General features: G+C 43.3%; 1 protein-coding gene across 1 annotated transcript in view; it reads right to left on the bottom strand.

The window, feature by feature from the left end:
- The window catches only part of LOC103198982 (contactin-associated protein-like 4), a 204,763-nt gene extending 188,648 nt beyond the window's left edge, over positions 1 to 16,115 (bottom strand). Inside the window, exons 1-2 of the mRNA XM_007943199.1 lie at positions 16,112 to 16,115; positions 14,852 to 14,965 (exon numbers count right to left, since the gene is read on the bottom strand). Coding sequence (XP_007941390.1) covers positions 14,852 to 14,965; positions 16,112 to 16,115 — 118 coding nt within the window. The remainder of the gene's footprint in view (positions 1 to 14,851; positions 14,966 to 16,111) is intronic.
- Positions 16,116 to 18,422: the final 2,307 nt, after the last annotated feature.

Raw genomic sequence — 18,422 nt, 5'->3', positions numbered from 1 at the left:
AGCAAGAGGTCACTAAAAAGACAAGAAAAGAAGAGAAGACCAAAATGGATGACAGAAGAGACTCTGAAACTTGCCCTTGAGTGGAGAGTTGCTAAAGCAAATGGAAGAAATGACAAGATAAAAGAATTGAACCCAAGATTTCAAAGAGCAGCTCAAGAAGACAAACCCAGTTACTATAATGAAATGTGCAAAGACCTGGAGATAGAAAACCAAAAGGGGAGAACACACTTGGCATTTCTCAAGCTGGAAGAATTGAGGAAAAAATTTAAGCCTCAAGTTGCAATATTGAAAGATTCTAAGGGAAAAACACTGAATGATGCAAGGAACATCAAAATAAGATGGAAGAAATACACAGAGTAACTGTACCAAAAGGAACTGGTCAATCTTTATCCATTTCAGGAGATGGCATATGATCTAGAACCAATGGTAATGAAGAAGGAAGTCAAAGCTGCAATGAAGGAACTGGTGAAGAACAAGGCTCTGGGAATTGATGGAATACCCACTGAGATATTTCAAGAAATGGATGATGCACTGAAGGCACTCACTTGGTTATGCCAAGAGATTTGGAAGACAGCTACCTGGACAACTGACTGGAAGAGATCCATATTTGTACCCATTCCAAAGCAAGGTGATCCCACAGAATGTGGAAATTATAGAACAATATCATTAATAACACACGCAAGTAAGATCTTACTGAAAATAATTCAATGCTTGGTAAGGTGGGGAGGGTCGACGAAAGAGGGGAAGGCCTTCAATGAGATGGATTGACATGGTGGCTGCGACAATGGGCTCAAGGGCAGCAAGGATCACGTAGCTGGCATGGGATCAGGCGGTGTTCATTCTGCTGTGCATGGGGTCACTGTAAATTGGAAGTGACTTGACAGCATCTAACAACTAACAACAACATGGGCAAAATATTGAATGATGCAGGAAACATCAAAAGAAGATGGAAGGAATAAACAGTCACTGTACCAAAAAGAACTGGTTGGTCTTCATCCATTTCAGGAGGTGGCATATGATCAAGAACCAATTGAGGGAAGATGTCGAAGCTGTGCTGAGGGAACTGGTAAGGAACAAGATGCCAGGAATTGATGGAATACCCATTGAGATGTTTCAACAAATGGATGTCCTGCTGGAAGCATTCACTCAGTTATGCCATTCAGAGATTTGGAAGACAGCTACCTGGCCAATTGACTGGGAGCAATCCATATTTGTACCTATTCCAAACAAAGGGGATCCCACAGAATGTGGAAATTATCGAACAATATTGTTAATATCACATGCAAGTAAAATCTTGATGAAGATAATTCAAAAATGGTTGCAGTAGTACATTGACAGAGAACTTCCAGAGCTGCAGGCTGCATTCAGAAGAGGATGTGGAATGAGGGATATCATTGCTGGTGTCAGATGGATCTTGGCTCAAAGTAAGAATACCAGGAAGATGTTTACTTGTGTTTTAATGGCTATGCAAAAGCATTCGACTGTGTGGATCATAACAAATTGCAGATGACATTGAGAAGAATGGGAATTCCAGAACACTTAATTGTACTTATGAGGAACCTGTACATAGATCAGGAGGCTGTCGTTCAAAGAGAACAAGGGAAAACTTCATGGTTTAAAATCAAGAAGGGAGTGTGTCAGGGTTGTATCTTTTCACCACACTTATTCAATCTGTATGCTGAGCAAATAATCCACGAAGCTGGACTATATGAAAAACAACGTGGTATCAGGATTGGAGGAACAATCATTAACAACTGGCTATATGCTGATGACACAACTTTACTTGCTGAAAGTGAGGATGACTTGAAGTACTTACTGACGAATATTGACGAATACAGTCTGCAGTATGGATTACATATCAATATAAAGAAAACAAAAATCCTCACAACTGGACCTATAAGCAGCATTACGATAAATGGAGAAAAGATCAAAATTGTCCAAGACTTCACATTGCTTGGTACTGCAATCAACACCAATGGAAGCAGCAGTCAGGACATCAGATGATGTATAGCACTGGAGAAATCAGCTGCAAAGGACCTCTTTCAAGTGCTGAAGAGCAAAGGTGTCCACTTGAGGACTAAGGTGCCCCTGACCCAAGCCATGGTATTTTCAATCGCCTCATATGGCATGTGAGAGGTGGACAATGAATAAGGAGGACCAAAAAGAGTTGATGCTTTTGAGCTGTGGTGTTGGCGAAGAATGCTGCAAGTACCATGCACTGTTAAAAGAACTAACAGGTCTGCCCTGGAGGAAGTGCATCCAGAATGCTCCTTGGAGGCGAGAACGGCCAGACTTCATCTCACATACTTTGTTCATGTTGTCAGAAAAGACTATTCCCTGGAGAAGGATGTCATGCTTGGTAAGATGGAGGGTCGACAAAAGAGGGGTAGATTGACCCCTAAATGAGGGGTCCACCTAAATGAGGTGGAATGACATGGTGGCAGTGGTGATGGGCACAAGTGTAGCAAGAATCATGGAGCTGGCTCAGGACCAGGCGGTGTTTCGTTCTGCTGTGCATAGGGTCGCTATGAGTCGGGGACAACTCAATGGCACCTAACAACAGCAACAGTGATTCTTCTTTGTTTCCAACTTTCACATTCCAATCATCAGTAATAATCAGCACATCTTGATTGCATATTCGGTTAACTTCAGACTCCAGAATTTGGTAAAATCTTCAATTTCCTCATCTTTGGTTTTGGTGGTTGGTGCATAAATTCAAATAATAGTAGTATTAACTGGACTTCCTTATAGATGTATGGATATTATCCTATCACCAACAGCACTGTACTTCAGGACAGATCTTGAAACATTCTTTGTGATGAATACCAACCATGCCATTCCTCTTCAATTTGTCATTCCTGGCATAGCAGATCATATGGTTGACTAAAAATGACCAAAACCCATCCATTTCAGTTCACTAATGCCTAGGATATCAATTTTTATGTGTTGCATTTGATTTTTGACAACTTCCAATTTTCCTAGATTCATACTTCGTATACTCCATGTTCCGAATATTAATGGATGTTTGCAGCTGTTTCTTCTCATTTTGAGTTGTGCCACATCAGCAAAGAGAGGTCCTGGAAGCTCTACTTTATCTGTATCATTAAGGTTGGCTCTATTATGATGAGGCAGCCCTTTCCCAGTTGTTTTTTAAGTGTCTTCCAACCTAAGGGGCTCATCTTCCAGCATTGATTTGGACAGTGTTTGAGGGCTATTCATAAAGCTGTCCAGTAATATATCAGTCAGTATTTCTCTGCTATTCGTAAGATTTTCCCTGGCCAATTCTTTGAGAAGCAGATGGCCTCTTCCTTCTTCCAAGTCTGTCTCAGTCTGGAAGCTCTGCTGAAACCTGTCCACCACGGGCAATCCTGTTGGTGTTTGTAACACTGGTGGCACAGCATCCAGCCTCACAGCAACATGCAAGCCACCACAGTACGACAAATTGACAGAGAAGTTCATCTCCCTTAACCATTCCAAACCATTCCACCCACTTCCTGGCTTTCCCCCTTACCTGTTCTGGCCATCGGCCCTAGTGACTAGTTTTTCCATCTCTTTAAAGAATGATGATGGAATCTAGATTGGGATTGCATTGTATCTGTAGACAGCTTTGAGTAATATTGACATTTTCACAATGTTAAGCATTCCTGTCCATAAGCATGTATATTCTTCCACTTACATAGGTCTCTTTTGTTTCCTTAGACTCTTGTCTTTTTCTTTGTGTAGGGTGTTTTGTTTGTTTGTATCTCTGTTTTTGTTGTTGTTGTTGTGTGCCGTCGAGTCGGCCCTGACTCATAGCGACCCCTCCTTGGGTTTCCGAGGCAGTATCACTACGGAAGTAGGATTGCCCAACCTTCCTTCTGAGGAGTGGCTGGTTTGTATCTCTAGTTAGGTTTATTCCTAAGTACTTCGTCTTTTGGGTGGCTATTATAAATGGAATTGTTTCCCTGATACCCATGTTTAAAACACATTGTTTACAATAGAAAAAAGATGGAAATAACCTGAGAGTCCATCAACAGATGGACAATCTATGGTATATACACACAATGGAACACTACACGATGTTAAAGAATAACTGTGAATCTGTGAAACACCTCATAACATGGATGAAGCTGGAGAACATTATGCTGAGTGAAATTAGTCACAAAAGGACATACATTATATGAAACCATTACTACAAAATGTCAAGAAAAGGCTTACTCACAAAAGAAACATTCTTTGAAGGTCACCAGGGATAGGAGGGGAAGAGAGAGTAAATCACTAACTAGAAGATAGACATGTATTAACTTGGGTGAAGGAAAGGCCATAAAAATAAGAGGGAGGTCATCACAAAGTGATCAAAGCAAAGGAAGACACTGGAAGAAGCAGAAGAGTCAAAGGCAGCAAAGGTAAGTACTATTATATACATGGTCCTGCAATAACAGTGATAACAACAATATATGAGTGGATACATGGATAGACATGCAAGATGAACATGAGTGGGAAGACAACGAGTGTATAGTCACAAATATGTATAGGTAAGTACTATTATATACATGGTTCTGCAATAACAGTGATGACTACACTATATGAGTGGATAGACGTGCAAGATGAACATGAGTGGGAAGACAACGAATGTACATTCACAAATATGTACGTTGTTGTTGTTGTTATGTGCCGTGGAGTCAGATCTGACTCATAGCGACCCCTCCTTGGGTTTCCGAGGCAGTATCACTACGGAAGTAGATTACCCCGTCTTCCTTCCGAGGAGTAGTTGGTGGGTTTGAACCGCCAGCCTTCTGGTTAGCAGTCAAGTGCTTTAGCCACTATGCTACCAGAGCTCCCATAGGTAAGTACTATCATATACATGGTCCTACAATAACAGTGATGACAACAATATATGAGTGGATACATGGATAGACATGCAAGATGAACACGAGCAGGAAGGCAACAAGTCTAGATTCACAAATATGTATAGGTTTGACAGAGGATATTGCTACATTCATATTTATATGTACTGCAAATATATCCCTGAATATAATAGAACATACAAAGTGCGAAAACTTCTTAGCCATAATCAAACACCTTGAAGGAATTAGTCATTGGGTCCAGTGGTTAAGGATCACAGTCTCAGGGGGCATCAAGGTCAAACAGTGTAACAGTCCACAAAGACAATGTTCTACATCCTAATTTGGTGAGCAGTGACTGTTGTTTTAAAGGATTGTGAGTGGCCATCTAAGGTGCAACTATTAGTCTCTATTCATCTGGAGCAAAGAAGAGTGAAGAAAATCAAAGACACATGGACACAATTAGTCCAAATAACTAATGGACCATGCAAACCTTAGCCCTTATGACACTACGACCAGAAGAACTAGATGGTGCCTGGCTACCACTGCTGACCACTCTGAAAGGAATCACATTGGAAAGTCCCAATAGAGGGAAAAAAGTGTTGAACAAAACTTAGAATATTAAAAAAAGACCAGGCTTACTGATCTGATAGAGACTGGTGGAATCCCCAAGACTATGGTCCTTAGACACCTTTCGAGCCTGGAGCAAACTCACCCCTGTGGTTCAACTTTCAGCTGACCAGTAACACAAGGGAAGTATGTATTCCTTGGAACAATCAATCAAAGAGATTTTTGTTTTTAAAAAAAGAGGCAGCATTTGCCCAGGGATAAAGCCCAGAAGACAAGAAGGCACATGAAAGAAGGACAAAAGGAAAGGCAGATACAGGGAGGTGGTGGAAAGAATGAGATTATATCATGGGGATTGCAATCAAATCAAAACGTGTGTGAATTATTGAATGGAAAACCAATTTGCTATTAAAATTTCACCCAAATCACAATTAAACAACAAGAAGAAAGAGACTATATAGTATCCCATTATGTTCCAGAAAAGGAAATACTATTTTCTGAAGTGATGGAAATCAGAACAGTGCTGCCTTGGGTTGGGATCATAGGGGAAGGGCAAGAGGACATTTTCTGGGCATGCCATTGTTAGGTGCCATTGGCTCCAACTCATAGCAAGCCTGTGTGCAACAGAACAAAACACTGCCTGGTCCTGCGCCAGCCTCACAATCCTTGCTTATCTGAGCCCATCATTGTGGCCACCGTGTCAGTCCATCTTATGCAGGGCCTTCTCCTTTTTCGCTGACCCTCCCCTTACCAAGCATGACATCCTTCTCCAGGAAATGGTCCCTTCTGACAACATGACCAAAGTAGGTGAGATGAGGTCTGGCCATACTCACTTCCAAAGAACATTCCAGCTGCACTTTTTCCAGGGCAAACCTGTTCGTTCTTTTGGCAGTACATGGTATTCTCAGTATTCTTCACCAACACCACAACTCAAAAGCATAAATTCTTCTTCAGTCTTCCTTATTCACTGCCCAGCTCTCACATGCATATGAGGTGACTGAAAACACCAAGACTTGGGTTAGGCACACAGTAGTCTTCAAAGAAGACATCTTTGCCCTTCAGCACTTTAAAGAGGTCTCTGGCAGCAGATTTTCCCAGTGCAATACGTCATCCAATTTTTTGACTGCTGCTTCCATTGGTGTTGATAATGGAAATAAGTAATATGAAATCCTTGACAACTTCCTGGGCATGGACACATCTAATTGTTTTATTGGTGAGGTGATTATATTAGTACACACATTTGTTAAATTCAAGATGCCAATTAAACATTAATATTGGGGAAAAATAAGTGAAAATTTCAATCTTGGATCCATTGAAATTTTACAGCTGCAGAATCCTGTATTCTTCTTTGAAGAAAGAATGTTTTAATTATTCATAATATTTAGTCAATAGGACATAAAACTAGAAACAAAACACTCCCTTTGCAATTATAAGCGACAGACATTTGCTTAGATAATAGTGACAGTGACGTTGCTATGAGTTGTCAGGTGCTGCCAAGTTGGTTTTGACTCATAGTGACCCTAAATACAACAGAAAAAAATACTGCCTGGTCCTGGCATCCTCACAATCCTTGGTATGCTTGAGCCTAAGGTTGCAGCCACCGTGTCAGTTCATCTCATTGAGGGTCTTCCCCTTTTCAATGACCATCTATATTACTAAGCATGATAATGAAGCATGATAACTTAGCATGTGGATCCAAGTTCAATGAAATCCTTGACAACTTCAATCTTTTCTCCATTTATCATGATGTGGCTTACTGGTGCAATTGTGAGGATTTTTGTTTTCTTTATGTTGAAGTGTAATACATAACACAGTCTTTGATCCTCATAAGTAAGTGCTTCAAGTCATTTTCACTTTCAGCAAGCAAGGCTGAATCATCTGCATATTGCAAGTTGTTAGTGAGCCTTCCTCCAATCCTGATGCCACATTCTTCTTCATAACAGTCGGGCTTCTCAGATGATTTGCTCAGCATATAGACTGAATAAATATAGTGAAAGGCTATGATCTGTAAGCACAACTTTCCTGGTTTAAAACCATGTGGTATCCCCTTGTTCTGTTTGAACAACTGCCTCCTGGTCTACGAACAAGTTCCTCACGAATACAATTAAGTGTAATGGAATTCCCATTCTTTGTAATATTACCCATAATTTGTTATGATCCACACAGTTGAATCCCTTCTCATAATCAATAAAACACAGGTAAACATCTTTCTGGTGATAGTGATAGACTAGAATAATACTGTATAAACATTTTCAATATGTTAATGTCATAATTATAAACCATGGAAATATTTTCCTTCAAATGTCAAGAATGTGATTATTTCTTCCACATTAAATCTTTATGTTTACCTGTTTTATTGACTATGCAAAGCCATTCAATTGTGTGGATCATAACAAATTATGGATAAAATTGAGAAGAATGGGAATTTCAGAACACTCAACTGTGCTTATGAGGAATTTGTACACAGACCATGAGGCAGTTGTCCAAACAGAACAAGGGAATACTGCATAGTTTATAATCAAGAAAGGGTATGTCAGGGATATACCCTTTCACCACACTTATTTAATCAGTATGCTAAGCAAATAATCCAAGAAGGTGAACTATATGAAGAGGGCTGTGGTATCAGGATTGGAGGAAGACTCATTAACAACCTGCCATAAGCAGATGACACAAGCTTGCTTGCAGAAAATGCAGACGACTTGAAGCGCTTACTGATAAAGATGATAGACCACAGCCTTTAGTATGGAATACACTGCAACATAAAGGAAATGAAAGTCCTCAGAACTCAACCAGTAAGCAATATCATGATAAACGGAAAAAAGACCGAAACTGTCAAGGATTTCATTTCACTTGGATTCACAATTAACGGCAGTCAAGAAATCAAAAGATGTATTGCTTTCACCAAATCAGCTGCAAAAGATCACTTTTAAAAGGAAAGATGTCACTTTGAAGACCAGGGTGTACCTGACCCATGCCATACAGTATTTTCAATAGACACATATGCATGTGGAAGTTGGACAATGAATAAGGAAGACTGAAGAAGAATTGATGCATTTGAATTATGGTTTTGGTGAGGAATACTGACTATATCATGGACTGCCAGAAGAGTGAACAAATTGTCTTGGAAGAAGTATAGCCTGAATGTTCCTTAGAAGTAAGGATGGTGACACTTGTCTCATGGGCTTTGTACATGTTTTCAGGAGGGACCAGGGAGGGACCAATCCCTGGAGAAGCAAGTAGAGAGTCAGCAAAGAGGAAGACCCTAAGCAAGATGGATTGACACAGTACCAGCAACAATGGGCTCGAACTTGGCAGCAGTTATTACGATGGTGCAGGACCAGACAAGGCTGCATTCTGTTGTACATAAATGGGACGCTAAGAGACGGAAACAACTCAACGGCACCTGATAGCAACCACAAGAATGGTGGTATGAGAAACAAACCTTGGCCAAGCCTGCCAATCAAACATGTCCCGGGCTTATGAAGGAAATTTTCTTCACAAATAATTCTGTGTCTCTAGAGTAAGTGGGATGAGCCGGTGCAGATCTAATATTTTTATCTTAGGCCTCTCCATGACTAAGCATTCCAAAAACAGTGGAAGTAGTCTGTCCACACATTCACTAGCTAAAGCTACCACACAGAAAAAATTTCTTAATGCAACATACCTAACTCAGCTATGACGAGAGCCACTAAATAATTTAATCCCAATATCAATATGTGTTTCAGTGATTCTCGGACCAGTGATCACTGGTGGTGATGTCGAGCCCTTTCACTTCAGCCAGAAGGCCTCTCTAGAGGATTTCTCCTACGGCTACTCCCCTAGCCATGAGCTCTTCATTTTTGATTATCTGGAAATGCCTTAATTTAGCCTTCATTAAAAAAATGAAATCTTTTATTCTGAGACAATTGTAGACTCACATGCAGTTGCAGGGAATAGTGTGAAGAGATCCCCTGGACACTTATGCAGTTTCTTCCAGCGGTAACATCTTAGTGCAACACTGGACTATACCTTGTATTGATCTTGACACTGATACCTTCAGAATCAAAACATTCTCATCATCACAAGGATGGCCTAAGCTACCCTTTCACTGTTACACCTGCTTTCTTCCTTACTCCTGGCAAAGTAACCATTAATATATTGTCCTCTTTTTTACATCTGTGATTCCAAGAATGTGCTATCAATGAAATTTTACAGTATATGTACCCTTTTGGGACTGGCTTTCTCACTCAGTCAGAGTTCCTGGAGATTCAGCCAGGTTGTTGTATGTATCAATCGCTCCTTCCTTTCTATCACATACTATTCATCCCATAAATGCACTAAAGTTCATTTAAAAATTACTCACTGAAAGAAGTCTGTGCTGTTTCCAGTTTGAGGCAAATAAAGCTGCTATGAATATTTATGTGCATGCTTTTGTGTGAAAATGAGTTTTCATTTCCCTGAGATAATGCCTGCAGTGTAATTGCTGGGTCATATGGCAGTAGGCTGGTTAGTTTTTAAGGATCTGCCAAACTGTTTAACCAGTTTACACTCCCAACAGCGAGCAAGAGAGCTGTCAGTCCACGTCCCTACCAGGATTCAGTACTCACACAAGCATTTGCTTTAGCCATTCTCATAGGCACACAGCTATGGCATTGTGCTTCTCATCTGTATTTTAAGCTATAACCTTGAGTATCTTTTCCTGGTGTTTATTTGCATAGAGTACATCCTAGTTGGTGAAGTGCCTGTCTTTTGCCCATTTTCTAACTGGATTCTTTGTTTTTTAATGTAGAGTAGAGACAATTCTTTATATTTTTAACATTCTAATCCTTAGTCAGATGTGTGACTTGCAAACAGTTTTCCCCACGGTGGTTTGCTTCTCTTTCCCTTAATAAAGTTTCACAGAGCAATTTTTTCCCCATTTTGATGAAGGCCAATTTATCATCATTTGGTTTGTTTTATGGATCAGAATTTGTTTTCAAGTCTCACCCAGATTCTGAAGTTTCCTCCTACTTTTTCTCTAAGATTTTACAGCTGATACTGTTTTCACAGAAGGTGTGAGAATGCGGTCAAGTCCTCTCCTGTAGCCTGTGGATGTCCAACCACTCCAGATCCGCTGGGGAGAAGGCCTTCTTTCTTCCAGCATGCTGGTTTCACACTTTGCCAAGGTTCCATTAAGCACCCTGGTTGGATTTATTTCTGAGTTCTCTGTTAATGTCCCATTGATCTTGAAATTAGGTAACCCGATTACTTCACTTTATTCTTCCATTTCAAAATTATTTTATTCACATTCTTCCACTATTTCATGTAAGTTTTAGAATCAGCTTGCCTATAGCTAAAAAAATCTTGCTGGGACTTTAATAGGAATTTAGCTAAAATATGCATATGGATTTTGGGAAAACTGACGTCTTTACTGTATCGTTCTTCTGTTTCTGTATGTGGCAGACAGAGCACTGAGTCAAATCTATCCAATGATGACTATAAAGTGACCACAAGAAACTCCCAAGAATTAACATTTTACAGGATGTCACCTGAGGTGCTGCCTCTCTCTACCTGGCTGAGGCCCCAAGACAGTGTTTGCCAACTGCTCCCAAATTCAAAAGTGAGGTGGGAGATCACTATAGAAAGTGAGGCGAGAGACCACCATAGAAATCAACAAATTAACCAGCCAGGTGCCATCAAGTTGACTTTGACATAAGGATGTCTAATGTATGTCAGAGAACTGACTTCCATCAATGGCTGATTTTTCAAAAGTAGGAGCCAGACCTTTTACCAGGGTGCTTGTAGGTGGAGTCGAACTTCCAAGTTCATGGTCAGCAGCCAAGCGTGTTAACCATTTGCACCACCAACAAACCATGGGGTTGACATCTGCTCCTGCCAACCTCCTACCTCCCGTGGATAAAAGAAACTGTTGGGGGTCAAGAGCTGGCTTGACACTTGCCTTGGGGCCGCCTTTGTCCACACTGTGTGAGACACCCATCCCACTATATATATAAATGTCTTTATAAAGACATTTGCTTTAATCCATGAACGTTGGAAATCCACTCTTCTACCAAAGGACCAGGCAGCCCATGGCTCAGTGGCAATGAGTGAGATGGTGGACCCATGCAGGTATGCTTTTTCAGCCAAAAGAGGAGTATTTTATCCTTTTCAGTAGATAAAAGAGAATTAGAGAAAGCCATATGCCAGCTCTGGAAGGAACTAAACACTCATCCTGTGCACAAAGTCTTCCTTCACTGTTGTCCACACAGATGTTGTTGTTACATGCTGTCGAGTAGGACCCAACTCACAGTGACCCCTCCTTGGGTTTCTGAGGCAGTATCACTATTGAAGTAGATTGCCCAACCTTCCTTCCGAGAAATGGCTGGTGGGTTTGAACCGCCAGCCTTCTGGTTAGCAGTCAAGTGCCTTAGGCACCATGCTACCAGAGCTCTCTCAGTGACACAGGTGACACACCACCTCAGCAACCTCCTTGGCATGAGCCTGCACTGCCATAATTCAACCTGGAAATCATCTCACTGGTTCCTAGGGAGTAGCATCTTCTTATGGGGGTACCAGTGATTTTCTTAAGGAGATAAGAATTTCAAACAATAGCTGAGCTCTGTAGGGAACAGAGGCGGGAGGAAAAGGGGCATTCAGTGCCACTACAACACTGCTGGTACTGTCACTGAGTCACTGTCCTGAGGTCCGGGGTTCTTCTTCCCAAGCTGTGAAATCTCTCAGGGACAAGCTGAATTCCTGCTACCAGTAAAAATGCTGTAAGCGACTGTGCTCACAGAGTGATAAGCTCCCACAGCACATGGAGTGACAGTCAGGGAGGAGGACCTGAGTGAGGTGTCCAAGTCGCCACTGCCCAAGAGGGCTTGATCCTTTCCTTCTGTACCCTGCTGTCCTCATTCTCCCCACACTGAAGCCATCAGTTCTTATCACAGAACAACTGTCCTGACCACACTGGGCGCACACACGTGCATACCCTGAGCGTCTGATCAGGGAATCACTTGTTTTCTGCCTGCTGCTCTCAGCTGCGAGGTTCCGGACTCTCCATGGGAAGCCACTGTTTCCCATTTTCTCTGGGTGATTTATTTATTGAGACAGTCATTCATGTTCAGATAGCTCATCCCGCCACCTTTCACAGCCTGATCAACATCTGATGAGCAATGTTAAGACAACAGAATCACTGTGCAGCCTCCAATAACTCATTCCCAATGTGCAATTCCTTTGTGATGCTGGAGGCTATCAGCGGGGAGGAAAGGAAAATAAAAACCAATCAAAAACAATGAACTAGCAAGTAAAAGATAATTAAAACCGGCCATTTTAAGCTTAATTAACATGCAAATAAATTCATTCAGGTTGGCATCTTGCTTCATTATGAGCTGAAGGGAAATAAGGAATGAGAATGATCTCCGATGATGGTGGACCACTGCTCCTTGTGTGCGCGCTTTCATGGGGAATGGGGCTTTGCCATCCAGCAACGAATCTACACACTTGCCAGTCATTAAACTAATAGATAAAGTGGAGGAAAACTCCTCAGCTTAATCGCGTTACCTGTTTTTGTTGCATAAGCTGAAAAGTTGGAGAGTAACTGACGGAAATGTAAAATCCGTTGTTTCCAAAGGAAAAATGTTGTTTCTCCCAAAAGAAGTGAAGAGCAAGCACTGACCAAAAAACCAAACTCACTCCCGTCGAGTTGGATCCAACTCACAGCGATGCCTCCTTGGGTTTCCGAGGCAGTATCTCTACAAAAGTAGATTGCCCAATCTTCCTTCCAAGGAGTGGCTGGTGGGTTTGAACTGCCAACCTTCTGGTTAGCAGTCAAGTGCCTTAAGCACTATGCCACCGGTGCTCCCTGAGTGAGCACTGAACCCCCAAACCCTCTTTCTCTCTTTCTCTTACTACACGTCATCACCACACACCATGCTTCTGTCTTCACTGCAACAGTTTTCGGGAAATCGAGCTGAGCCTTAGGATGAGGCTCTAATCTAGTCTTACTTGTTGTTTCAGTGATAAAGTTGATCCACTCAGAGGGAGATATTAGAATTTCAGTTGTAATGGAGCTCAAATAAATGTCCTTGGAAAAAAAGAAAAAAAAACCCCATTTAGGCATGCATGGAGTAGCTTGCTAGGGGACATTTCCAAACAAGGAACAAGAACACATTTCTCCTGTGGAGGCTGCAAATGCCCGGGTTCCCTGAGTTGAGGCATAAAGCATAGTAGTTCTCAGACTGCCTGAGTCGAAGGTGCAGAAAGGGACAGGTTCAGGGTGCAGTGGGCTGGGGCTGGGGGCAGGGCGAGGTGCAGTTGGGAAGCAAGTGCTCCTGGGCAAGGCGTCCACAGGGCCGTGTGGTCCCTCTGAAATGCCCTTGGCTGCAGGACCCCACTCTGTGGGTTGTGGCAACTTGGGAAGGAATCCAGATGGGTCCAGCCAGAGTGGTGTATTGGGGACTAGCTGCAGGCCAGGCTCTGGGGGGCGGGCTTGTAGACCCAGGTGGAAATGCCAGAGGGTGTGCTGGTCTTTCATGCCATGATCAGTCAAGGCTTCCTGCTGGCTCCTCACACTCTTTTGTTAAAGGGGACTCAGTGGCATCGCTGATGACATATACCATGAAGTCGTTAAAAGAGGAGCAAACTTAAGTACAGGCCCTCAATGAGATGGATTGACACAATGGTCATTAACGACAGGCTGAGGTATAGCAAGGACTGTGAGGCTGGCGTAGGATGGGGCAGTGTTTCGTTCTGTTGTGCACAGGGTCGCTGAGAGTTGGAGCCGACTGGACGGCACCAAACAACAACAAATATTCCCTATGACTGTATATGGCCTACATTTCACCACCTTAAATAGTGAAATAATGACATTTTACATTTAAAAAGTTAAATACATATAAAACCATACGTGTCATAACATTTCTGAACATCTGTGTTGTAATAAGCAATATGTGTAAAATGCCTCTGTCTGTCTGTCTATTGTGAAAATCTAAAACACCTAAAACATCAGATATAAGTTATATCCTCTTGGGTTGGCCAAACTTCCCTGTGATAAATGAGGTCAAATGTTGAGGAGAAAAATAAGTTAAAAAAAAAATTCAAAGAAGGTGATTAAACCAAACCCAACCCACTGTCATCGAGCCGATTCTGAGTCACAGCAACCCCCACTACATTTCTGAGGCGGTAAATCTTCATGGAAGTAGATTGCCCCACCTTCCTTCCACGGAGTGGCGGGTGGCTTTGAACCGCCAACCTTCTGGTTAGCAGTCAAGTGCCTTAAGCACTGCGCCACCAGAGCTCCCAATCAATGGATAGGTAATGTTTTCATAGCACACATTTCAAACAGAGCGTTCTAAGAAATCTGTGTAAGTATTTATCTGAACATTTAATTTCTGTGTAGTGGATAAGTCAGTCACTCACAGTATTTTGTCAAGAGAAATGCAAGAACTGTTGAAAATCAGAGAGCCCCCTCGTGGGCTATGAGAGGTTAAGAGCAGACTCACCGTCTCTTCGGTTGAGCCGAGCAAACCCAGGGCTGTGGCTGCTGGACAGCTCCGAGGAACTACTGAAGGACGAGGCGGGCAGGGCAGGCAGCAGAGGCTCCTCACAGCTGTCTGCTGGGGGAAGAGGCCATATCAGGTTAATGGCCTCAGTGTGGCCCTTTGCAACCAGCAACCCCAAACCCCACATTCCAGAGGGAAGGTCAGCCTGCATGAGGATGCCTGGAAACCTTGGAACGCGATGAGAACACCTGCTGCTGCTGCTGCCCGAAGGCCCAGACAGCACAGAGGAGGCCGGGAAACCACCTCAGCAGTAGAAGGGGACAGTAATCACAGATGAGAGAAATCAGTCCACAGATCACTAGAAATCGGTCCACAGGTCATCAGAAATCGGTCCACAGATCATCAGAAATTGGTCCACAGATCATCAGAAATTGGTCCACAGATCATCAGAAATCAATCCACAGATCATCAGAAATCAATCCACAGATCACTAGAAATCAGTCCACAGATCATTAGAAATCGGTCCACAGATCATCAGAAATCGGTCCACAGATCACTAGAAATCAGTCCACAGATCATCAGAAATCGGTCCACAGATCACTAGAAATCGGTCCACAGATCATCAGAAATTGGTCCACAGATCATCAGAAATCGGTCGACAGATCATCAGAAATCGGTCGACAGATCATCAGAAATCGGTCCACAGATCATCAGAAATCAATCCACAGATCACTAGAAGTCAGTCCACAGATCACTAGAAATCGGTCCACAGATCACTAGAAATCGGTCCACAGATCATCAGAAATCGGTCCACAGATCATCAGAAATCGGTCCACACATCATTAGAAATCGGTCCACAGATCATCAGAAACGATGAGCTGCACGAGAGGCTGGCTAGATGACCACCACCAACCACATTTCTACATCCATAAGTGGTTCAAAGCACACTAAGAAAACCAACGTTCACAACAACAAAGTGTCAAGTACCTGAGACATGCTCCCAACTGGGCCTGACTCAGCTAAGGGCCGAGTGGAGGGGAGGGTCCCGAGATGAATGGGATACTCCCCCTATGGCAGCCTCAGGCTGTGCCAAGATCCCCTGCGCCCCTTCCTGAGGACTCACCCTGTGGATCTGGGACTGGCCTATCCAGCCTAGGCCAGCTCCTTGCCATAACCCCCTTCTCATTTACCTCCTACCTCTGCTTCCCTGGGTGAAAGCTGACTTGTGTCAGTAGGGAGACCAGGCACTGGGGGAGATACCCATGCTCCCTGTAATCATCCATTAATTCAAACACCCTTTATCCTTGCCTACTCTCCAATATGCAGCACAAGCCCCACACACGAAGGCCGAGGATGGGGAGCTAGGCGCAGGGATGAGGTGAGATGTGCTCCTGAGTCCTCCACAGGAATGCGAAAAACAAGCCGTTTTCAGGAATGTGAAGTAAATGCCAGGCTCTGTGCCTCTTCCCGCCCCCAGTGTATGCTCGCCAGTGTGCATTACAGAAACGTGTACCCTCTGCCGAGAACAGGAGTCTGAACAAATGCACAGAAACAAATAAATACACCAACAAAGCGCAACTCAGGATGAGGCTGGCACACTCGTGGTCACTTCCAGACTGGAGACACTCCCTCTGTCTGTCTGGGCTTCTTTTAAGGAAGATCTAAACCATCAAGCAGAACTTCTGCAAATTTTCCTAAGTAGAAAATGAGATGAATAAAGTGTCCCCTGGGGTACATCATCTCCTTTCTACACCTTTACAGTGGCTGCCATTTGTAGAGTGTCTGTTGGGGTTTGGTTACAAAATCTAATGTACAAAATACTCTTCCTCAACCCAGAACAATCAGCAGTACGTTAGCATTCTTTGCACAGTGGCTTTGATTCCAAATCATTATGTTGAACGTTAACGTGTGCTATTATGTTATTTTAGTGGAGCGGCAAGGTGATTCACATGAACTCACACAATCATCAAACGTTCAAGTGTTGCACAGACATTGCTTAACATGAAAGGAGATATGCCATATTGAGATCTTTATTTGTTGGTTGTGAATAGGAATGATAATGTGAAAAATCATTATTTTCACTGTAGCTGCCACATGGATGGCCAAATAGAAAATCCTCAGGAAAGAATACGGAAGGAGGTGTGACTGCATGAACTGAAGGAAGAGTGGATTTACGAGCAGACTAGTGGTCCTCATGCTTGTGGTCCATGCACAGTCTCAGACGCCCGTGTGGTCCAGACTGGGCTGACTGGTATGAACCCTGCACTCTCAGCAGAACCCCACCAGCACACTGCCTCACCCACTTGGAGGCAGTGAAGAGTGAGATAAAAATGTGGAGGTAACTGCAATCCGTGTGACTCTTTCAGCTGGGAGAAACCATGTTGCAGCCATGTTAGCATCATTTCTGCATCTTTCTCCTTAAATGACGTCTGGTTTCTGTCCCCACTCTCTAAGTCCATTCTCAACACGACAACCCAAAGGGATCAAGCTGCCCTCTGAACCGTCCTTCCCTGCTGGACCACGTGGGCAGGGTTCCCTGTGCCTGGGCTGTGGCCCCTGTACTGCACTTGCCCTGTTGAGGTTCCCATCTCCTCACATGCTGCACTTGGCAGCTGAGGCACCTCCTTCCCAGGCATCTCTTTCACTGGATTCTGCCTCCTCATTAAGGCCTGCCTCACGTCCTCCACGTGTGCTGGCCCACTCCTGCTGGTCCTTATTCTCAACACACCAGACCAAACCAGAATCACTGCCGTCGAGTCGGACCTGACTCATAGCGACCCCTCCTTGGGTTTCCAAGGCAGTATCACTACAGAAGTAGATTGCCCAACCTTCCTTCTGAGGAGTGGCGGGTGGGTTTGAACCGCCAGCCTTCTGGTTAGCAGTCAAATGCCTTAGACACTACATCACCAGAGCTCCTTCCTCAACACACACTCAGAGGTTTACTGAGTCCCTTGTTTGTGGTCTGAATGCCCAAAATAGAACAAAACTTCTAGGAAGGGTCAAAGGAGGCATTTGGGTATGTTGCCCACTTCATCTTGTCTGTGTTTACCTGGCTCATAATGGCCAGGTAATAACCATGTCTGAAACACAAAATACTTCCTTATTTATACACAGATGTGTTACACAGTAAGCTTCTTCCTGTTTTTCATGTGTGTCTTGCTGCAGTGACTGACGGCTGCTGTGATGCTGCAAACTACGCAACAGAATTTCAAACACCAGTAAGGTCACCATGATGAGCAGGAGCTTCCAGACTAAGACAGACTGGTAATGCACTTCTGAAAATTTGCCACAGAAAACCCTACAAGGTGAAGCAGAACACTGTCCAACTGGCTTGCTTAGGGCATGTCATCAAGACAGGTCAATCCCTGGAGGAAAAGATCGTGTGCGGTGAAATACAGGGGGGCAAAAGGGATGAGAGAGACCCTCAGTGAGACGGGTCAGCACAACAGCTACAATGATGGACTCAAACATGCCAGCAGTCCTGAGGCTGACACAGGCCTGGGTAACGTTTTGTTTTGTGGTAGCTACATGGGATTGCCATGAGTTGGCATCACCTTGACGGCAACCCTGT

This window comes from Orycteropus afer, unplaced genomic scaffold (assembly GCF_000298275.1).
Source record: "Orycteropus afer afer isolate SDZICR_OR568_19922 unplaced genomic scaffold, OryAfe1.0 scaffold00006, whole genome shotgun sequence".
Taxonomy (NCBI): Eukaryota; Metazoa; Chordata; class Mammalia; order Tubulidentata; family Orycteropodidae; genus Orycteropus; species Orycteropus afer.
Note: the sequence above shows the minus strand (reverse complement) of the source record. Positions and strands in the feature narration are given on the sequence as shown.